Consider the following 23,334-nt stretch of genomic DNA (forward strand, 5'->3'; position numbering starts at 1 on the left):
AAACCAGTGACACAAAACAAAATGTAATGCACTGGAGGTAGGCATATTGAACAGCAGTATATATCTGAGCACACCATGGATTTCATGCTGGGAAAAGAATCCCCCACACTGATGTAGACGATGAGATGGAAGCAATTTCAAAGTGATGGATGCAATGACTCTTTCTGATGTACCACATTGCGCCCATCCACACTACATATTTTGACTCACACCCCATAGAGATGAATTAGAAAGCTTGCGATGTTGGTGGTACTATAACTGGCTAATACAATATTGCATGGCAGCAAAGCAACAGTGACTGGACTGCCCCAGGGTGTGGGCATACTTCCGCAGATCATATTGGCCAACACAAGCAGACTTGGGGAAAGTACTTGTTAAGGTGAATCTCACACCACACGCAGGTTTTGAGCTGATTTCCAACACAAATGATCTAGTCATGAATGTCCAAACTATGGCCCTCCAGCTGTTGTGAAGCTACAAGTCCCATCATGCCTCGCCACAGTTCTGCTATTAGGGAATGCTAAAACTATGGCAAGGCATGTAGTTTCAAAACAGCTGGAGGGCCACAGTTTGGACATGCATAATCTACACAAAACTGAGTGCCTGACACATACTGCGAGCCTCTGGACAACAAATCCCAGCATTCCCTGGCTGTCAGGATAAGCTGTAGTTCCACGCCCGCTACAGATATAAGTACGGGAATGTCTACATTGAAGTTCTGTATATACATGATTGGCAAAGGAGAAGTGTCACCCAGTTGGATGCCAGGCCCCTGTACTGCCGCCTATACTCCGCCAGGGACGGGGTTCGGGCGCAGGGGTAAAAGGAAGACTCTGCTGTATCACCCCGGGGTCACATAACAGACTGCAATCACAGAGCCCCATGAGTTGTCAGCCCCGCGGCTACCTACCTTCTCCTCCTCAGACACCCGATCCTCATAGTCAGCCATCTTGGCTTCAACTGGCCCAGCCCCGCTGGGAGACCGCACAGTACCACGGTAAGGAAGGGCGAACTTCCGACAGCAAACGGAAGTCTGTGTCCTGTCTGGCCGCCATGTTGCTACAGTCACGCACTGCACTGCACTGCACACCAGCCCTGTACTGTAACGTGACGAGTTGATACTGCTGAACCTACCGGTGACTAGGACGGCTGGCTACGGAACCAAGCATGCGTCCGTAATGTCCTATATAATATTACACAATGGTGAGACCTGTCAGCAGTGCTGCCCGATCAGCAGCACTGGCTCTCCCGTGTAGAACTAGAACTAGTGCCTGCAGGGGGGTGTGCAGCTACCCGGTACACGTACAGCACAGGTGTCAAACCGAAGTACCCGCCGCCAGTCTCCCCCACCAATCCCGGCCAGCCCCCGCCCCCCGCCGCAGCTGTCTACAGAGGAAACAACAAACATGGCGGAACCTCCGAGTCTCGCCGACCCCAGCCCTTCTCGTGTGGCTCGTCTGAAAGCTTGGTTGTGGCGGTACCGGATCTACGCCTGGCTGCTGCTCCCGGTGGCGGGGCTGCTCGTCATCCAGCACTTCTTAGCGCCGCCACTCCGCCTGTACAGGACTGCGCTGGCCGGTGAGTGCGGGCTGCGGTGCTGGGTGTAGGCCACAGAGCTGCTAAGCTGTTACCTAGCAACGGGGCTCCCGGGGTGCTTGGGAGACGGTAGCCAGGCTTTGTCTCCGATTCCTGACCTGCGCTCAGGCTGGCCCTTGTAGTCCTACAGCAGCTGGAGAGAGTCTCCGGGTTCTACTCTGCTTTCCCCAAGCGCCTGCCCAGCAGCGGGTCATTACAAGAGGGAGAGAACTATATAAGTCATTGCATACTTGCCTACCTGACCCTCTCCATGAGGGAGAAAATGCTCTGTTCCTGGACTTCCCTGGTAATATAGGATTACCACATAGTTGCCTACCCTCCTGCATTCTGCAGGAGACTCCCTGAAATAGCAGCAATCTCCCTCATTTCACCTAGAACATATTACACAGTTAAATTTTTTTGGGAAAAAGGAATGAGATAGATACATTTGCATTTAACCATCAGCACCATTTCCCAGCACTTTAGCAAGTATAGTAGCTCTTACTAACTGCTTTGGGGCTCATCTACATTTGGATACAAATCATTTTAAAAGATTCCTCTCAGATCTATCCGTGCACACCCACGCTTCTAGGTGCTACTTTAACAATCCATATATGGAACTAGACACGCCCTTTGGGAGGAGCATGACACATCCCCTCAATGGGCCGCTGTGCAAAATTCGATTTCCAACTATAATCTCCCTGAAACTAGTTTTCAAAAGTAGGCAAGTATGGATTACCATCACCTGTCGGGAGCTAGGTAATTGATAAGAAAGGTGTTTCCCCACAGGTGATGGCAATCATACATTACCAGGGAAGTCCAGGAACAGAGCATTATCTCCCTCATGGAGAGGGTCAGCTAGGCAAGTATGTGCTATTGCTACTTCATAGGCTGTAATGGAAGTTATCTTTCTCTCTAAATAAGAAGAGACATTGCATATTTGATTGTTGCGGAGTAGCATGGATGGCAACACATTGCATTCACATATTATAATTCAGTTTTACATTCACATTCTGTTTGTTTGAAGTTTTGAACTGTATTAATAAAGCAAAAAACTTTGCCATTAACGCTTGGCCATTGGGGCCTGTGTAATAATAATCCTGCCGGTGCGTTCATTATTAACCGCCTGTATCAAGAAGCACTTTAAAAAAAAAATGTTTTATTAAAATGTAACTTCTGGCTGCATCAGAGAAGTCTTTCATGTTTTCCCGACTCTAAATGGGTGCCCACATACGGTAAGATTTTTTTTTTTTAATGAGATGGCCATCTCCAACTGATTGGAATGACCAGTCGTTAAAACTTTTTGGAATCATGGTGTCCTAGAGTATCAGAATACTTTTCATGGCACAAAATGTCCAGCAGTTTATTATTGAAAAAAAATATCACATTAAGTGAATTGTGTTTATATGTCAACCTTGGGTTCCATTATGTGGTGAGGGACCATATTAGCTTCTGTTTACCCACATCTTTTATGATTGGCAGCCACCAGCACTTATTTTGTCTATTGCAACACCCATGTCGACCTTGCTGCATGTCGACCCAATGCTTGTTGACCTAGTTATGGTCGACTAAATGATCCCAACCCCTAACATCTTGCAAATGGATATGGAGCTATTCCTGATCCAGCTAATTTTGCGCAAGCTCTGCTTAGCAAATCATGGGATTTTACTCTGGCGGGGTGGCGTATACCTGATCGCAGGGCTCCAAAAATTAGCAGCCCATTTTTCAGGTCTGAATTAGGACCATACAGATGTAGTGCCCCACAGCCAGCTCAGGGAATTGCCAGATTCCCTGAGCTGGCACACACTGGCAGAGCGGCGCTGCATCTGATGGGGACGTGCGAGCATCTCACACGCATCCACGTCCTCTTCGTGGGGATGGGGAGTCGAATCCGTGCCCCTCTCCGGGGGGGGGGGGGGGGGGGTGCTGGCAGGTACTGGGGAGCGGTGGATGGCGAGCAATGGTGATTGGTGATAGAATCAATCGCAGGGGCAGCTCTAATGAGAGCTACTCTATCTGTAGTCCCAGCATTTCTGGCTTAGCAATGGTGTAAGAGTTGCCTCGAGTTGGAACTATGACAACCAACTGAGTCAAAATGGTTAAAAAGTGAGTTTTTGATGATGAGGAAGGTATAACTAATGTCAATTTCTGGCGCCGGGATCTGGCTGCCTATCAAAAAATCATAGCTTTCTATGAGGAATGTATAACTTCTAAAGCCCCGTACACACGGGGAGATATATTGCTAGCAATATATTGCTCAGTGTCTCCTTTTCATCAGCGACCAGAGATGGTCGCTGATGAAAGGGAACCTCTGCCCGGGGAACCGCAGAGGTAATCAGCTGGTGGCAGGAGCAAGCTCCTGTGACCAGCGATTAGAATGGGGCTGAAAACGGGAGCGCGCACCCGGTGATTTATCGCTGGGGCACACTCCCATCACTGGCAATAGGGTCGCCAGCGACCATATTTACAGCGATTTCAGCCCCTATCGCCCCCATGTGTACACAGCTTAAGACCTCGCCACCATACTTTTCCTTGAGACACACTTCCCTACTTTACTGCCCCCTCCTCCTTGTACTCTGTAGTGGGTGTCAAAGGGAGGCCTCCAGGGAAAGCAGGGGACTTGACCATTTTCCCTGGAAGGGCTGGGAGGACCAACCGACTTTTGTGAGCCTCCTTGCCATTCTGGAATATTAGGCAATTATGCCTTAAGGGGTTGGAAAGTGGGTACTGGTGGCAGTGTGTATGTGTGTGGGGTTGCAGTAGGTTAAAGTTTTGCCTAGGGTGCTGAGAAGCCTTACAGCAGCCCTGTATGCAAGTATAGAATATATACAGATGTTTTGCAGAGCTAGGCTGGTACCGGAGTGTTGGCAATGGCTTCCCCTTTGCATACATCAAATTTCCCTTAGAATGCTTCCTCTAAGCCACCTGAATATTACTGAAACTTCTCAGAGGGGAGGAGTCGCCTCGGTAGTAGGATATTCTGCATGTGATTCTGACCTCCCGGGAGGCTGTCTCATACTCCGTTGTGCAAGGGAAATCGGATCAGATGAGATGTCAAACACATCCGATTTGGCCATTTTTTACCCAATTTCTTTTTGGAATTGGGTAAAATGTGGCCTAATTAGACATGAGCTTTATTTTAAGAATCTTGCTGCTATTTATTTAAAAAAATAATACCCATTCTGCACAATTCTTCCCACTGGTCAACTTGTGCTCCTTATTAAACACTGGCACCTTACTACACAAACATTTGCTTTGCACTGCCAAAGAGATTTTCTCTGCACCTCAGATGTGTTGCTCCTCTAGACTTTTAGTATAGTTCCATTTGAAGTTTGTGGAAGGATGTATGCGCCATCTACTGGCATATATCAATATAGCAGTTTATTCTTGAAATTTTGGATAATCTGTTAGCTTTGCTTTTTTTAAATCCGTTTATGCATGTAGTTTCTTGCATGGTAACATGGGTTTGCCACGCTACTTCTTATTTATTGCTTTGTTCCCAACTCAGAATCAGCCTTAAAATAAGCAACAATGCTATGATCTCAGTGATTTTAGAAGACTAGCTTCCCCCCTCCCGTTGAGGTCAAAGTAAATGCTAATGGAGGGTTGGGACCACAAAGTATATCCAAGAATAGACAGAAATTCTTACGCAGGCCCTTTAAGTTTCCTCTTAAACAGCACAGAAAAGAAAGGTATAATGGAGTTTTTCTAATATGCATGTACTGTATTCATCTATCAGAGTTCAAAAGAAAGATCTCTTGATTTTTTTTTTTATACCTAGGATTGTCTTGGTGTCTGTGAGACATAGGCCCTTCTGGTTGGTGCGGTAATATCCGCATGCGTTCGTGCCGCCGATGTTTTGTGTCTGCGCATGTGCAGAAGCGTCTCTGCGCATGTGCGAGCGGGGCGTACGGCCAAATCCCGCATGAAATGTGTACACTCCGAACAGGGGGTGGTGTGGGGCGTGAAGGGCTATTTGGGCTCATTACCATATGCATACGCCCCGCGTTTCATGGGCGTTCCCATGCAAACGCTGGGCGTACTTATGGTAATGCAGTCGTGACGCACGTGTAGGGGGCGGACATATGACATCGCCGGATGTCAGCTGCCCGCCCAGATCCCTGCTTTTGCACGGAAAAATGTCCGTGTGGTCTGAGGTTGCGGGAGCTGGTGGACCACTCGGTCCTGCATTCGATGATGGGGGAGGTTCCCTGAGATGGAGGAGGCGTATTCCGTGAAAAATACACGTGCGGTCCGTTCGGCCAGCTTCTTACCGCGTACAGACGGAGTTGGCGATCCGTATGGAAGGCGGAGTTTCGCACGCACGATCCTGGCCGCATATTCGGATCCGGCCGCACCGATCAGAATAAGGGCCATACACTTCTATTGTGAGACTTCATCACAGAAAGTTCTTTCATTGTAAGGCTGCTTTTGTTAAGTTTTGTCCACCATCACAATATGGACATCCCTTATAAAGATACCATAATGTCACCATACAGAGTGCTAACAGCTTAAATGTTGACGTGTGCAGAATGTCAACAAACACACAATGTTGACTGGTACTGTACATCATTTTATGGGGCATATCCAATTGGGTGCATGATTTTCACAGAAAAAAATAAAGTTTTCAATGAAATATGTCCCTGTAATGTTGCCTTTTTTGTCTGTTGACCACATGGCTACGTACCTTAAATGGTCCTACACTACATTGTCATTTATACTGTTTCTACATTTTGATAATTGATGCAAAAGAGCAGTTCATCATTATTTGATCGCAAAGGACAAAATAATATGTTGGAGCACAATGGGTGCTTAAGGTTTGGCGCTGCTGGTTTGTGGGGTCCTCCTTGATATTCCCATTTCCCTGCTATTCTCTCCGTTGTCCTCTCCAAATGTGTGCCTGGTGCTGGTGGCCTGTTTGTTACCAAGAATGTATTTTTTCTCAGAGATTTCAACATCTGATGTCACCATGATGCTAAATTCAAATGAGCACTTTCCATATATACCTTGAGAGACGGAGGTATTAGGTCAGGGTTGCCTAGGTGACCCTCTCCTTCAGGGAGAAAATGCTCTGTTCCTGGACTTCCCTGGTAATGTATGCTTGTCATCCCCTGTGGGGAGCTAGGTAATTGATAAGAAAGGTGTTTCACCACAGGTGATGGCAATCATACATTACCAGGGAGGTCCAGGAACAAAGCATTTTCTCCCTGAAGGAGAGGGTCAGGTAGGCAACCTGAGGTAGGTTTCACAACGTAACTCCAGTGTATATAGGCCCTAATTCTGGTTCACTCGCAAAGGCAAATTCCTTCTCAAATGGACAAAACCATACAGACACCAAGACAATCCTAGGTAAATGAGGACGCAACCCCCAGATGTAACTTGTGCAGAGAGAATTAGATTTGGGTGGGGTTTTACTTCAAAGTGAGATCTATATTGCAGTTAAATTTATAGTTACTCCACTGATATTAAGTAACTAGCTCACCACAGGTGCTGGCAATCATACATTACCAGGGACGTCCAGGAACAAAGCATTTTCTCCCTCATGGAGAGGGTCAGGTAGGCAAGTATGGCTCTATTGCAAACTAGATGACAGAATCTGATTGGTTGCTATGGGCAACATCACCTCTATTTAATTTTTAGACGCTTTTGTAGATTTATCACTAAAGCCCCATACGCACAACCTCGGACCTCCCTCTCGGTGCCGGACCGGGGGGGGGGGGGGGGGGGAGCAGGGTTGCATGCGATCCATCACAACAAATTTGAAGGTCTCAGGTGGCTCGCAGGGTATCGGCTGGTCGTACACTGCTGCGAGACATGGCAGCTGTGTATAGCCACCTTAAGCAGGGTAGACAGTGCATGCACTGTCTATCTCTGCAGGCAATGGCGACCTGTGGGACTGTGCATCACCATCACCACAGCATGTACACATGGAGCGATCCGTGCTTTGTTTCTAATGCAGCCCACACACACACCGATTCCAGCGTGCGTTGTGGGCTTAACTAGCACACACAGCATCGCATCGTATGCCTTGTGCATACGATGTGCATGCGATGCGATGCTGTGCTAGAAAAAGCTAGTACAAAAAGTATGTGCAGCACATACTTTTTGTACTGTACGATGAGGTGCCGCGGGAGCCCGCACCCCATCGTACAGCATTGCACCGCCGGCATCGGCGCGTGTGTGGGCTGCATTAGTGATCTGGTCAGATAACTAAGAATTGGGGCTTAAATCTCCCCATTTTATGCCCCTTAAGTCTTTTATTGTTATTTATTTCTTACTTTATTTGCACTGCTACTGTTTATGCACTATGGAAGACATTGTGAAACCCTTGTGATGTGCTACAAATAAAAGGATACTGTATATAGTATTGTACTTAGCTGCTCTTAACCATTTGAAAAATAATATTCTGTCTATAATCTAAACAACATATTTATTTTGTGTTGTTGTAGTGATTGGTTTTATCAACACATTGACACCGAAGTTCTATGTTGCTCTTACTGGCACGTCATCACTGATATCTGGACTCATTTTGGTATGTATGTGTGGATGTTATATGCATAATATTACTAGAACAGGTACTTGTGTATTTTGGCGGCGCCCGTCGCGGGCATCGTGTGCCTTAACTTTAAGGCACACGACGCGACGCGATGGACGCGATTTCTCCATAGGCTTCAATGTTAAAATATTTTTAACATTGAACCCGATGGAGAAATCGGGTCCATCGCGTCGCGTCGTGTGCCTTAAAGTTAAGGCACACGACGCGACCGACACGATTTCTCCATAGGCTTCAATGTTAAAATATTTTTAACATTGAAATACTGTCGGTCGCGTCGGTCTTGTGCCATTATAATGGCACAAGATAAGATGGACTTGATAAAGTCCATTTTACATGGAATAAAATGGGAAATGGGCCAATATGGCCCATTTCTCATTGTATATGTCCCCGTCATGTCCAAATATAACTGCCCCCCCATTGTGAGCGGCACCCCAGTATTGACGTCAACCCGAAGCGTAGCGAGCCCGCGAGGGGCGGCGGTACGCGTCCTACGACCTTTTCATACCCCTACTATCCACGTCGGCGTGGAGTTGAGAATAGAATAGTGTGGCGAGCGCAGCGAGCCACCGAGCCCGAAGCGTGGCGAGGGGACGCGGATACCTTCACAGGTATCCGCGTCCCCACGCGGGCTTCACAGGTGTCCGTGGCCCCTCGCGGGGCTCGCTGCGCTCGCCACGCTTCGGGCTCGGTGGCTCGCTGCGCTCGCCACACTATTCTATTCTCAACTCCACGCCGACGTGGATAGTAGGGGTATGAAAAGGTCGGAGGACGCGCACCGCTGCGCTCGCCACGCTTCGGGTTGACGTCAATACTGGGGTGCCGCTCACAATGGGGGGGCAGTTATATTTGGACATGACGGGGACATATACAATGAGAAATGGGCCATATTGGCCCATTTCCCATTTTATTCCATGTAAAATGGACTTTATCAAGTCCATCTTATCTTGTGCCATTATAATGGCACAAGACCGACGCGACCGACACGATTTCAATGTTTAAATATTTTAACATTGAAGCCTATGGAGAAATCGCGTCCATCGCGCCGGTCGCGTCGTGTGCCATGTTAATGCACACGACGCGACGCGATGGACCCGATTTTTCACACACGATGGACGCGATCCTCATCGTGGGCGCCGCCAAAATACACAAGTACCCTAGAACATCTTCAGTAACTGTAACCTTTCCTGTACTGTTCTAATTCAAATACAGAATCTGTGAAAAGTTTAAGAAAACCCCTGTTTCTCCAGGTTTTATTACACTATAAGCAATTCCGGTGGATAAAAGGGATACGATCCTTTAGGAAAACAGCACACCGGCACCCTACAGTGCAACTTCATCAGGAATCTAGAAGTGACACTTGGTGCTCCATGGATTACATGATTTGTCTGCTGTGCAATTTCTTATGCAGCGCTCTGGGTTGTGTCCTCATAGGGCTGGGGTAATAAAAATATCTACATTTAAAAAAAAATAATAATTTGTGTAACATTACTAAATAACTCTACCCTTTGTGTAATTAATACAGTAGTGTGAAAGGTACTTCAAAGAGTAAGGTGTCTTTCCATCTTCTTAACCAGTCCTCCTCAATATTACAAAAAACTAAATACAGCACAATTGGCACCTAAGATGCAATGTATGTGACTTTGCCATTAGTGTACTTCTTTCTATGCTAGCCTGCCACTTCCCTCCTGGCATCTGTTTCATTTTGTAACTGAGTCATAGACGTAAGGGTACGGGGTCATTAGGTCGAATTGCCTTATGTTGACACACGGAAAGGTTGATGTGGTCAAAGGTCGACACAAGCATTAGGATAACATAGGGAAGGTTGACATGGACACCGAAAAAAGTGCACCAAGCCCTGACATGGCTTGGTGCGCTCGCCATGCTTAGGGCTCGGTGCCTCACTACAATTGGAACCCTGTTATATTCTCTCTCCAACCCCTGGTGGATGGTAGGGCATGAAATACCGCACAGCGGCACATTGGCTAAAAAAAAACCCATGATAAACCCATGCCGACCGTTTTTGACTATCAACCTTTCCAATGGCGACCTAATGCTTGTGTCAACCTTTTTACCCAGTCGACCTTAGACACGTTGACCTTTTTCACACGGCGATCTTCAATTTATATCAACCTTAATAGTGTCAAGCTAACGACCCTATACCAAGCATTGGGTAAATGAGGACTCAAAAAGAGTCCCAATTTAATAAAAAGGTTGTTAGTTAGACTTGCCGTTGGTTGAGGGGTGAATCCAACACTCTAGTAGAGCAGCCTGGATGTTTTTTTTTCTGCAATAAGCTCCTCAAATCCCAAATAATATCAGGAGAGTGGGAGACAGTTGTAACTTATGTATGGTGTTTAAATAGAATAAGCAAACCATACGAGGCGCTTTTTTTTTTTTTACAAAAATGAGGAGACAGAAGAAACAAGGGGGGGGGGGGGGCATTAGGAGCTCCCTAGCTCCACCTGTTTTGCCACCTTTGCTAACAGATAAAATGATGCAGGCCTATATAAAGATACTATATAATTTTAGCAGTGTCAATTATATTCTTATTATCCTCAAGGTGGCGCCCCTTTACCATAAATTAGTTTAAAAGCACTATTGATAATAGTATTGTATAGCTGTTATTATTCCAACTTTTAATCAATGTTTATTTTCTTTTTTTGCATGTTCAGGGAAAAGAAGGGCTTTCTGTTTCCATTATAATAATTGACAACACATGCTGTTTTCCTCTATTACGTTTGTTTGGTTTTTGTTTGCAAAATAAAAACTAAACCGACACATAGTAATCACAAGCTCTATATAGCAATATAATAAATAAACTCAACAGGTGCATAGATCTTTTTGCCAGTTGTAGCATCGGTGGGATTGGATAGATATATTAAAAAAAATAGTTAAGAAAACTTAGACAATCCTAACTAGGGCCCTTATTCTGATCGGTGCGGTCGGAGCCGATTATGCGGCCAGGACCGTGCGTGCGAAACCCCGCCTTCCATACGGATCGCCAACTCCGTTCGTATGCGGTAAGAAGCTGTCCGAACGGACCGCACGTGTATTTTTCACGGAATACGCCTCCTCCATCTAAGGGAACCTCCCCCATCATTCGATGGTCGCAGACCATCGAATGCAGGACCGAGTGCTCCACCAGCACCCGCAACCTCAGACCACACGGACATTTTTCCGTCCAAAAGCAGAGATCTGGGCGGGCAGCTGACATCCGGCGATGTCATATGTCCGCCCCCTACACGTGCGTCACGGCCGCATTACCATACGTACGCCCAGCGTTTTCATGGGAACTCCCATGAAACGCGGGGCGTATGCATATGGTAATGAGCCCAAATAGCCCTTCACACCCCTCTCCACCCCCTGTTCGGAGTGTTCACATATCATGCGGAATTTGGCCGTACGCCCCGCTCGCACATGCGCAGAGACGCCTCTGCACATGCGCAGACACAAAACATCGGCGGGCCGAACGCACGCGGATATATCCGCACCGATCAGAATAAGGGCCTAGATGACTTAATACTAAGTGCTGATTATACATGGGGATAAACCTTTCCTTATTATTTCTCTACCGTCCAATGGGATACTGGGTTATACTATAGGGGATAGAGATCCTCCGCAGGAGAGACAGGCATGGACTACGAGAAAAGGATTTACCAGTAGGTACCCAAAATCCTATTTTCTCTACCGTCCAATGGGATACTGGGTTATACTGTGGAGGATCTCTATCCCCTATGGTATATCCCAGTATCCCATATGGACTACGAGAAAAGGATTTACCGGTAGGTACCCAAAATCCTATTTTTTGTGATTTTAGATAATTAGCTATAATTTCCAAATTACTGTTCTTCTCATGTGGAACATGGAGTATGGATAAATGTCTTCATTATTTATGTTTAATAACCATATGAAGGGTCGGCAGACAAGACTGAAAGACTGTGTTAACATAATTCTCAAACGTGTTTCGTCAGGACGGGAGATGCTTTACAGGATATAAGTGGTTGGGAATCTGTTAATTGCATAAACTCAAAAATGTTCTTGTATCTCTCCAGAATGGGGTGTGATAGCGTCAGCCAGTGGTGGATTTCCCATGAGGCAAGTGCCTATGGGTGACACTTGCTGGGTGAGGGGGGAAGCACAGAATGTTTATTTGCATGAAAGCCCGGAGAGCCCTGCTAGGCCGATGGCCAGGAGACTTTATTTTTTGTCATTACTGATTTGTTTAATTTGTAACTGGTAAGGGCGGTCAATGATAATTACATTGTGATTGAACTGCTTTTTCTCCTTCTGGAACAGTTTTTTGGCGTTTATTTGTTCTTTGGGAATGAGGGTGAATATAAGCTGCATAATGGTTAAGCATGTTTACACATATGGATATTGGTTGCATAAATTTATAAATTAAGTTAATTGAAATTGGGCATGAAAATGCCATGAAAATAATCAACAGGCAAGTTGATGTCCCCGAAATTGATTGTGTTAACTAATAAAATGTATTTGTTTTGCAGATTTTTGAATGGTGCTACTTCAGAAAGTACGGCACATCTTTCATTGAGCAAGTATCTATAAACCATTTACGTCCTTTGATGGGTGGCATTGATCCTGGATCCTCCGCAGAGGGTTTCTTTCCCAACCATGAGACCAGCAGACAGACTTTGTCAGGTGACTGTTAGGGACTGGATAGCATTCATGTGCATTTCCCAGCATAGGCATTACCTGTGTTGCAGATGAATGGAACAGCTAGTGACAGGGTTATGAACCAAAGACAGAGTTAAAAGAAAAATGTGGCACAGCTGTACAACCAAAATAAATTATTGTGATTGGTGTGTCAAAAAAAAAAAAAATCTAATAAACCATGTATGTATGAAATTTGATAATTAAATTGATCATTCAGTGTGTGCTGATATTTCCAACAGTTGGAAACATCAGCACTTTTGGACAAGAATAGATCGAATACATATTTGACATATCTATCAAGCTGTCAAAAATTTCCTTGGGCAGAAAATTCTTGGATCTGCCAAAAAAATGTGCCGATCCACGTGGTTTTATTTAGAAAACAGCCGCAGATTCAACAATTTGGTGCTGAATGTATCCGAAAACAGTCACATTGACTAGGTTTGTGCCAATATTTCCATCTGCAGGCAATACCGGCACAAATTGAATACCCCCTTAATGTGTTAAAATGTGCATCAGTAATTCATGGAAAAATGTAATTACTTAATAAGCTGCTGATCAGAAGATAAAGATTTCTATTGTCCCAAACAACTATAGCGAGTTACTGCTATTAGAATCTGTTCAACTGATGATTTTGAAATAAAGTTTTGTCCTGCAGAAGCTGTGTGTGTGTGTCATCAAGCAGCCCCTGCCAACTGCCCTCAAAATGAACCAGACATGCCAGCATTGTCCGGACTGTGCCTATGCAATGCCACGTAATTGCCCATCTATTGCCACATAGTGCCCCTCTGCAGTCACTCACATCATTTTCTTTGATACAACTTGTTTGAGGGCTTGGTGTATGAAGCTGAATTAGCCCCTTAGTTTTGCCAGAGTACAGAGCAAGATGATTACTATCAGTCTCTGGAAGAATATTGGCTCTCATTAGTGTACTCTGCTTTCGCAACACCAGAGAAGCAAGCACTCAAGTAACACAAGACACTCCTAAAATACATAAATTCTTAGTTTAAATCTAAACAAAGATAAATTGTGTGGATATAGCTGTAATTAGTCAAATAAAAATTACCACCCACCAGTGATGTGGTTTTGTGTGTCCAGCACGGGATGCAGTGCGGTTTCTGGCAGTTGAAATCCCGATGGTCAGAACGCCAACTAAACCTGACAGTAAGTATTGGGGTTAGGGATAGGCTGTGGGAGGATTGGGTTAAGGTGCCCATACACGGTACAATTATTGTATGCAATTTGTACTGCATTGCATCTCATACGTTTTGCAATGCAAATGAGATGCAAGCTAGTACAAACTTTTTAAGCTGTGCAATGAGTTGTTGCTTATATTTGGCAGTGTGACTTTAAATAAGTCAGACAAACTCCAGGAGACAGCCAGATGTGTCCTCTAGGCAGCAAGTTGCACAGCATAGATTTTATATGTATGTAGTGTAGTACAATATAATGTTCTGTAAACAGTTTGTACATTTATTCCGTTTTGCCTGAGAGATCTTTCAGGCCCTGGTACTAGGGGGGTGAATATCTGCCTTTTTTTAAGCTTGGTACCACCCATATTATTTGTATTTTTTTATTTTGCCTTTCTAGAATGTAAAGTGTGGAGGAACCCTTTAAATCTTTTCAGAGGAGCAGAGTATAACAGGTATTTTGTTTAATGTTATTATTACATAGATTACATATTAGTTCAGCCAGTATTTATTATGAATCAGTGTTTTATCAGTATCTATTTACTTCAGATTTGGACAGTACCTTTTTTTATGTGACGTAGGCATCCACTAAGAATAGTTTTTACTAAATCTCACCCCTAAAGGTATGAAATGTGTTTTTGGTTGATTCCGTGGTGGAGGTGGAGGACACCATTCATTGGGGCAGATGTATAAGCCTTAACAAGAGATAAATGCCAGGGTGATAAAGAGAGATAAACATCCAGCCAATCACCTGCTAACTGCCATGTTACAGGCTGTGTTTGAAAAAAGTCAAGGAGCTGATTGGCTGGACGTTTATCTCTCCTTATCACCCTTGCATTTATCTCTTGTTAAGGCTTAATACATCTGCCCCATTATCCTTTAGCGTTTCTGTATACTCTTAACACACCCGGAATACCACCTTAAGTCTTCTTCTGTTTTTAAAGTGATTTACTGCCCCATTTAAAGAATGTCCCATCTATAATAGCCCGCTCACAATATATATTGTTATACAAACTTTTTTTGCGCTTCATTTCTTTGGAAGAAGTAGCTAGATATATGGAGTAGTTAGCTGATAACGTCTTGCACAGCGTCTTATGTCTGTCCAATAAAGATTTATGGTTATATGCTACATGTGCTTTTATGAGACCCCTCTAGGCAGCCTACGGCAGATTAATTCATGTGTTTGGAGGGTTGAACATTGTCACGCAGAAGTAGCAAAATTGTCTTCTTAAAATTTTCGAAAAGATGGAAACCACCAATTGAAAGAAGTGCAGAGAGTATCAAGTTGCACCAAATAGATTCATGGCCTGAGACCAATTATATTATAGCTATCGGAATCAACCACTCTGTGAAGCATAGTTGAAGATACCAGCCAGAGTTTTATTCTAGTAAAGACTTTAGGGGTATGCAATCCTCCGCAACTATTTCCGACGGCGGAAATAGCGGCGGGTGCCTATTCAATGCTGTTTTTACCATCTTTAATTTGCTGTCTGTCGGGCCCGTTCTGCCGATCATGGCCGTGGATTGTCGCAATCCCGGCCGGTTACGCGGACAAGCCCCCTTTTCGACGATTGGCTGGCGGAACATTGAATCCCTCCTGCCGATCTGCTGTTGGGCAAACCGCAAACAGGCCAGGATCACAGCTGTCGGAGGAGACCAACAGTCGTGATCTAGGATTGCATAGGGGTGTGAGTAAAAGGATTATTTCCGTGCAGAAGGATGTATTGCCAAGTCAGACATAAGAAAAATAAAGCTGGGAAAACCATCCCCCGTCCTACCATCTGTATCTGTCTAATGAGGGAGTCACTGCTGTATTGAAATCCCCTCCAAGAATGAGTGGCCCTTCTGGCCACTCCTGTAGTTTGGCGTATAAGTAAGAAAATTTGGTGTATAAACAGCTACCGTAAACTTTCCATATTAAGTAACAATGTAATGAATATAAAGTAACCATAAGGATCAAGGTGGGTGTCATGTACATTGTGTAAAATATAGTTATTAAACAAAGTAAATACCCCCTAGTTTTATTGTGGTCTGAAGCTGCTAGGAAGTCTCTTACCCAGTTTCCTCTCAATATATTCTGATTTAAAAGCCTTTTAATGGGTTTCTTGAAGGAAAATCAGGACATAACTTCTTCAATAGTTGCATGATTTTATCTCTCTTAATAGGAGGATTTAAACACCTCCATATTACAAGGAAACTTTGGAGATCTTTTAACCTGGATGGTACCTAAGGCTGCACAAATGTTCTGAGACATTCAACCTATACCCTGCTTAGGAGACATTAGAGAATAATGAATGTAAGCACCCCAAGCAGTGCCAGCTAGCAGGTTCAGGGTGTGGACAATTAAAGAGCCAAGATGCTCTCTGTCATTATAGTGCACCTATAAAACACAGAAATGTAAGGAGGCGTCAACAGAGCTACTCAGTTTTTGTCCTCCTTTGGTTCATGACTATCATGGGCCACTCAGTGAATTCATTTAATTATGGAATGCATGATTATTCATATGCAACTCGTTCTTGGTGGGGATCCACTAAATACTAAATGTACTCATAGAGGGATATTCAATCCTCGCCACTATTTCGGCAGCTGCAAATCGACAGAACAAGCCCATTTTGCAGAGAATGGTTGTGGACCATTGGACAATCCAAGGCCATTTACGCGGACATGCCCCCTTTTCACTGATCGCAGGCGAGAAGTTGAATCTCACCTACTGATATGCATACGGGCAACACAAAAATGGGCCAGGGTCATGGCTGTTGGGACGTACTGACAGTCGTGACCCAGGATTGAATACCCCCATACACCTGAAAGACATTGTGTACATTGTGTGTCCAAAGACTGCTGGGGAGTTGAAGAGAAAGTTGGACACAATCATCATTGTAAGCAGGTCTTTCTGATGTATGGCCACCTCAAGTCTTTAGGATTTACTGACTCCGGAAGACCAATGTTACCTAGCTTTTTGTTTTCTAGGTCCTTAAGTTTACTCTGCAATGGTTGATTTGTGCGTCTGAACTGTAGATTTAGTAATAGCCAGTTGATCCTCTAGTCAGGAAATTCTTTGTTCCGCCTCATTGAGATGTTGAGTGTTGTAATAATTGTTTGAGGGCCAAATTGACAGAGCTCTTGAGCTGTGTGAGGCCAACCAGCTATTTGTTGAGAAGAGATCAGAAATATTTTGGGCATGTTCCGGGGATTCAGTGTTAAAGTTACAGGGTTTATCCACGATGTCAATTAGTTACTAACTTGGTGGAAAAGAACTTGAGGTCAGGAGCAGGAGGTTTCTCTTTGGCTATAGTGCTACGTCTGTGAGCCTGTCTTCTCTTTGGACACAAATTCCTCCATTATAATAGTAATGGTGTGGGACTCTATGGTATAACACTTATAATAGGGGTGCAAGACAATCACAATCTTAAATTGCTGGGTATAAGTAGCAGGGTAGTAGAGAACATTCTAATAACCATAACAAAAAGACTACTCCAGGGCAGCCCATAAAACAGCAACTCCCAGGCAGTGGGGCACCAGACCAAAGACACGCACAAGCCTATGGAAATGTGGCTTCCACCATGCTCCTGGAGACTAATCTTTAGTGCTTATGTATGGGTCTTTGACTATATCATGGGTCCTCAAACTGCGGCCCTCCAGATGTTGTGAAACTACAAATCCCAGCATGCCTTGCCACAGTTTTAACACTCCCTTATAGCAAAACTGTGGCAATGCATGCTGGGATTTGTAGTTTCACAACATTTGGAGGGCCGCAGTTTGAGGTGGACTATATGATGCGATCCATGTTCTCCTAGGCAAATTTGTAGCGTGCGCGATTATATACTTGTTTTTTTTTTTGCTTCTTTGGGGACTGAATATCCCCATCTTAAACAGTTCTTTTTCGCCAATTTTACATATGACTTTACATGACTTCATTTGTGCATAATTGGCTTCTTGCTCTGTGAGTTTTGTGTTTCTTATGTGTTACAGGTACACTTGGGTAACTGGAAAGGCACCCCTTACGTATTATGATATGAATCTGTCAGCACAGGACCATCAGACATTTTTTACATGCGACACAGACTCTTTGCGACCATATGACGCGGGTATTTATTTTTATTTCTCTTTTATTTACCTATTTATAACCAAAAACACAATCAGTCGATCACTATTTCTAGATGGGCATAAAAAAAATTAGAATAAGTTGTAATTAGTTATAGCAGCAGGAGAACTGATATGCCTGTGAATGCTTATCAATTGGACCCAAAATGAGGAAACAGCACTTAATATACTCTGGGCTGACAGGGAAGAGTTCACACACAGATGTCTTAAATCACAAATAAGTATTTATTAAGAATAACCCATCAAATAGATCTTCAATCACTATTTGCAATTGGGGGGGGGGGGGGGGGGGGGGGGGTGTCCGTTGCCAGAAGGACAGGGTTGTGGGGAGAGGAGGGAAGAAGCAGCTTCTGCTCTCTGATGGGATAAGGAGGGGTGACCACTTCCATCTTTTTGGCAGCAGCCGGGGCACGGTGCGGTAACATACTGCGGACCGGGACACCTAAACAGGACTCCTACACGGGAGACCACGCTCCGGCTGACACATGTCCAGGGTACCAGGGGACTCGGAGCCGTGGCAGCACGCACAATTTGGAAACATCGATCATTCAAATTGTGTGCAGGCTGCCAATGTCAGGGGCGGGCCCGGCCACCGTTGTCACTGTTAGGGGCTTGCCCCAACTACAAAGGCTTCCTTCCTTACCTGCTCCAAGCTCTGCCTCTCAGCTCTCACGCTCACTGGCTGTCTGTTTTAGCAGGGCGCTGGTGAACGGGCAGGGCGCGATTTGCCCTTTAAAAATTGGGCAGGGTGCAGCGCCCTGCCAAAACAGCCTAGCGGGAACACTATTTGCATATGCAAAAAATAATAGACCAAAAGTAATAATCTATATAATAAGTTGGAGAGTGTGTGTGTGTGTGTGCGCGTGTATGTCGCATTGCAGACACACCGTGGCACTCAGAGCCACCAAATTCAGCAACAAGGTACCTCTTGACCCGGTAGTGTGCACCTTGAAGCCATTTTTGAGAAAAAAAATCACTTAGAAATTAAAAAACACCAAGGTTTAATTTGCCTTGATTGACGATCTGGGAAACGAAGGAACAACTCAACACCTGATTTAATTGCTGCCATTGAGTATGAATGACACATTCTAACATTATGGTGAAGGCTTTAAACAATTAGGAATAATTGAGGATATACATACTACACCACATAAGCACACATAGCACACAACACACACATATATATGTAGCGCACCTCAGACACTTACACATTGGACAGATACACACAACAAAACACACACACATAACACACCACAGGCAGTACAGCAGTACATACTTACATACACTACAACACACCCAAAAACAGAACATCAAACACACAGCACACACACACACACACACACTTAAACATTGCACAGGTACAGAAACACACAAAAAACACACACACACTTAAACATTGCCAGGATATGCACAGCACAATATACACACACACACATATATGTAGTGCACCTCAGGCACTCACACATTGAACAGATACACATAACACACCAACATACACCCAAATTCACTACAACACATGCCCAAAAACAGCACAACACACAGAACGCACACACTTAAACATTGCACAGATACACACAGCACACTACACACACATATATATGTAGCACACCTTAGTTACTTACACATTGTACAGATACACACAACACACATGCACATAACATACCTTTAACAGTACAACACACACCCACATTCACTACACACACACACACACACACACACACACACACACACACACACACACACAAAAACAGTACAAAACACACACACACACACTTAAACATTGTACAGATACACAAAGACACAACAATTACGCATTGGAGAGATACATACAACACAACACACACACCCACATACACTACAACACACATACACAAAAACAGTACAACACACACAAACACACAGAACTGTACCGAATTTGCTGTTTTTTTTTTAACTGTCTCTACCGGCAAATAAAAACTGTACCGAATGTACGTTATTTTTCCGTCTCTCCAGTCCTCCAGGCTGTCACTGCGCTCCCTGGCCAGAGGCCAGAGGCACTGAGAAATTTGTATCCCGGCCAATGCACCCATTGATCAATACAAAGTAGGTACACTGCACTCACCCTGTTAGTCAGTTGGATGTTAGGCACTGCTCTGCCTTAAGGGTGTCCCAGACCCTTTTGGTTCATATATAATGGAGTTGATCTTATTAACCCCGAAGGGTAAGAGTTGACGTTCAGGTACCGTTTTCACGCTGAAACCGGCACCTGAATTAACCCTAACTCGCACCCTTCGTGCCCGGTGTCGTGATGATTCACACTCAGCAAATCATCCATGCACATTGGGGTTAATAGGATCGACCCCCAAGTTTGGTCGATGGGCATGAGCGCTGCCTGTATTTGTTTGAATGTTATGAGTGTAAGTAGTTGAAGAATAAGACTGAGATGAAGATTTGTCACGTTAAAGTGTACAATTTACTCAATACATCGTGAAAAAAATATAGGTGTACATAGAAACACAATCAAGAAATGAAAGTAGAATTAAAAAATAAGTTCTGATTCTGATATACTCTTTGCCGCCAGTGCCGTTGTCTTGTGGGGTCCCACAGGGTTCTATACTATCTGCCATGCTTTTTGCAGTATACATGCTTCCACTGGGGGACATAATCAGACATCATGGCCTGGTTTATTACTGCTATGCAGATGACACACAACTGTACCAGTCCAGGCACTGATAACACAATAACAACCTTAAATGGCTACCTAGCTAAGCTCCAGGAGTGGATGAGTGCCAGGTGGCTGAGTGCCAGGTGGCTGAGACTGAACCCAGATAAAACAGAAATCCTGATGATAAACCACAGGACAAGACAGCAGCATAGCCAACTGACAGGTCTTACGCTGGGGGGCAGAGCACTAAAAAACTCTGATCATGTGCGGAATCTGGGTGTTGTCCTGGATAGTAAGAAGGAAGTAATCCAAGGAGAAACTCCAGGGAAAAAGATCAGGCGCTTGACAAGAGTTGTCCCTCTAGGAGTTAGCAGCTGCTCAAAAAGGGGGGATAGTCAGTCCCCACCAAAAAGATAGACAACGACACCAATCACGCTCAAGGCGTGTGAGCAGCGCTAAGTAAATGTTGGGCACACAGTAGTTTGGTATAATAGATAGTTTTACTGTATAAAAAGAACAAATAATAATTCACAATAAATTCACAATAAAAACAATGGTATATAAACAGCTCTTCACAACACAGGAAAAAAAATTGGGTTGAGTATGTAGGGACCACAGGGGGGAGCACTGGAAGCAAGATGCGGGGATGGGGAGATTGGTTGGAAAGTGGAATCACAGGTAAGTGCACTTTACCGATTGATCGGAGGTCTGGATGTCCAAAGGTTCCACTTAGATAGTGGTGGTAAGGTCCTCACAGTGGTGTGCAGTTGTTGGCACCCTTTGGAGAAGAAACGGCTTCCGCTTTGTTTGATACCCCTCGTCTGTTGGATGGAGGGGGTAGGGGAGAGATGGATTATCCCCAGAAGATCCCAAAAGCGGTGTCCGCCGATTAGACCAGGGCCATGTGGAGTGGTGGTGTCTGCTCACTAAACAGTGTCCTCCTGTTTAGCAAGATGGAATATTGCCAATAGATGTTTCTGGGAGGTACAGTGTCCACCAGACCAAAGGCAGAGGGTTCCTGGGGGGGAAGAAGTGATTTGAGTCCGTGGGTGGTATTCCTCTTGGGGCAAATGAAACCAATGGAACCAATTCAGGTGTAAGGGTCCACAAAGGGGGTCCTGTGGGTGAAGAGCAAGCAATCCAACTAACGCGTTTCACTGCCAACTGCAGCTTTATCAAAGGTGACACCTGTAGGTGTACCAAACACCAATTTTGCCCACAATATGCACACCTATCTATAGATTTGATTTGCAAACCCACCCCCATCCAAACAATTAGCAATTTGAATCAGAACTTATTTTTTTTAATCCTACTTTCATTTCTTAATACTATTTCTATGTACACCTATTTTTTATCACGATTTATTGAGTGTAACGTGACAAATCTTCATCTCAGTCTTATTCTTCGACTTCTTACACTCATAACATTCGAAGAAATACAGGCAGCGCTGAAGCCCATTGACCAAACTTGATCAATGCATCCGTTCATGCTTGCGATGGCTGGATCGGTGGATTGGCGCGGCGGGTGTACGGACGAATTTGGCCCATTGCACCCATTCCCAGTGGAGCATTGTGATCTGGGTAGTTTGCGATGTGTCATAATGTCACGTGGCCGCGCCCGCGGACCTACTCCTGTGCTCAGGGGCTGCCCCACTGTTTGGTAGAGATGCCCGGTGCATGTGGTTTACAGATCTCCAGACGCCAGAGACTGCTGCAGCAACTCTGTAGCAGTAGTGGTGCGGCAGTGGCAGGGAGCGGTGAATTTTTAATTAATTATGCCATGGTAAGTAATGCCCACCCCGGTCTCCACGCACTTAGCGCCTGTAATTACATACCCTTGAAACTGTACCATTGAAAATTAGAAATGGAGCTGTGGCAATGCCCCCTTTCCAATGGTCATGCCACTTTCTGATTTTGTACTGATTTCTGACCCTCAGATGTTGGAGGGTATGTCATAGGTGCTAAATCCCAGGAGTGGATGTGGGATTCATCAACACACACAAGCTATCAAGTCAGGAGCAGTGTGTTTCAAACAACAACACCACACCTGATTTCATTGCTGTCACTGAGTATCAATGCAAACACAATATAACATTATGGTGGAGGCTTTAACAAATTACAATCTTAGGTCTTTGGCACAGCATAAGATGACCTTTTTCAGCAATTTTGGAAATAAAAAACCCCCAAGGTTTCTGTTACACGCCAAAGTGTTTGCGGGGTTCTGGTGTATGGATATAGGCAGATGCTCACTTGCAGTATTAGCTGGCTGCACAGTGTTCTCTCTGATCTGGTGTGGCTGCCGTCCTGAAGGCATACCGGATGTCTGATTTTGGCAAAGATGATCTTTTCTCAGCCTGGTGTTTAAACAATGAGGCATTTTGCGGTCCAAATATACAACTGAGGCGTTTTGCACCAATCAGAATATACTACTTATTTATTTAACACCTTCTGTAGGATAATAGATTAAATCTGATTGGTTGCCCATAGCAACATCCCATCATTTTTGTTGCATAATTATTATGTCTTATTTTATGGTATTTTCAAAAAATATTTTAACGGTTAAATTATCACTGTATATAGAATAGGCTAAAATTG

General features: G+C 44.5%; 2 protein-coding genes across 2 annotated transcripts in view; one reads left to right on the top strand and one right to left on the bottom strand.

Annotated features, from left to right (window-relative positions):
* The window catches only part of CAPZA1 (capping actin protein of muscle Z-line subunit alpha 1), a 40,503-nt gene extending 39,190 nt beyond the window's left edge, over positions 1 to 1,313 (bottom strand). Inside the window, exon 1 of the mRNA XM_083172788.1 lies at positions 911 to 1,313. Coding sequence (XP_083028914.1) covers positions 911 to 949 — 39 coding nt within the window. The 5' untranslated portion in view covers positions 950 to 1,313. The remainder of the gene's footprint in view (positions 1 to 910) is intronic.
* The window catches only part of ST7L (suppression of tumorigenicity 7 like), a 69,849-nt gene continuing 47,588 nt past the window's right edge, over positions 1,074 to 23,334 (top strand). The window contains exons 1-5 of the mRNA XM_083172786.1: positions 1,074 to 1,578; positions 8,025 to 8,107; positions 12,637 to 12,790; positions 14,393 to 14,447; positions 17,965 to 18,080. Of these exons, the coding sequence (XP_083028912.1) occupies positions 1,407 to 1,578; positions 8,025 to 8,107; positions 12,637 to 12,790; positions 14,393 to 14,447; positions 17,965 to 18,080 (580 nt within the window). The 5' untranslated portion in view covers positions 1,074 to 1,406. The remainder of the gene's footprint in view (positions 1,579 to 8,024; positions 8,108 to 12,636; positions 12,791 to 14,392; positions 14,448 to 17,964; positions 18,081 to 23,334) is intronic.

The sequence above is a fragment of the Crinia signifera genome, chromosome 2 (genome assembly GCF_055691185.1).
Source record: "Crinia signifera chromosome 2, ASM5569118v1, whole genome shotgun sequence".
NCBI classification, from domain to species: Eukaryota; Metazoa; Chordata; class Amphibia; order Anura; family Myobatrachidae; genus Crinia; species Crinia signifera.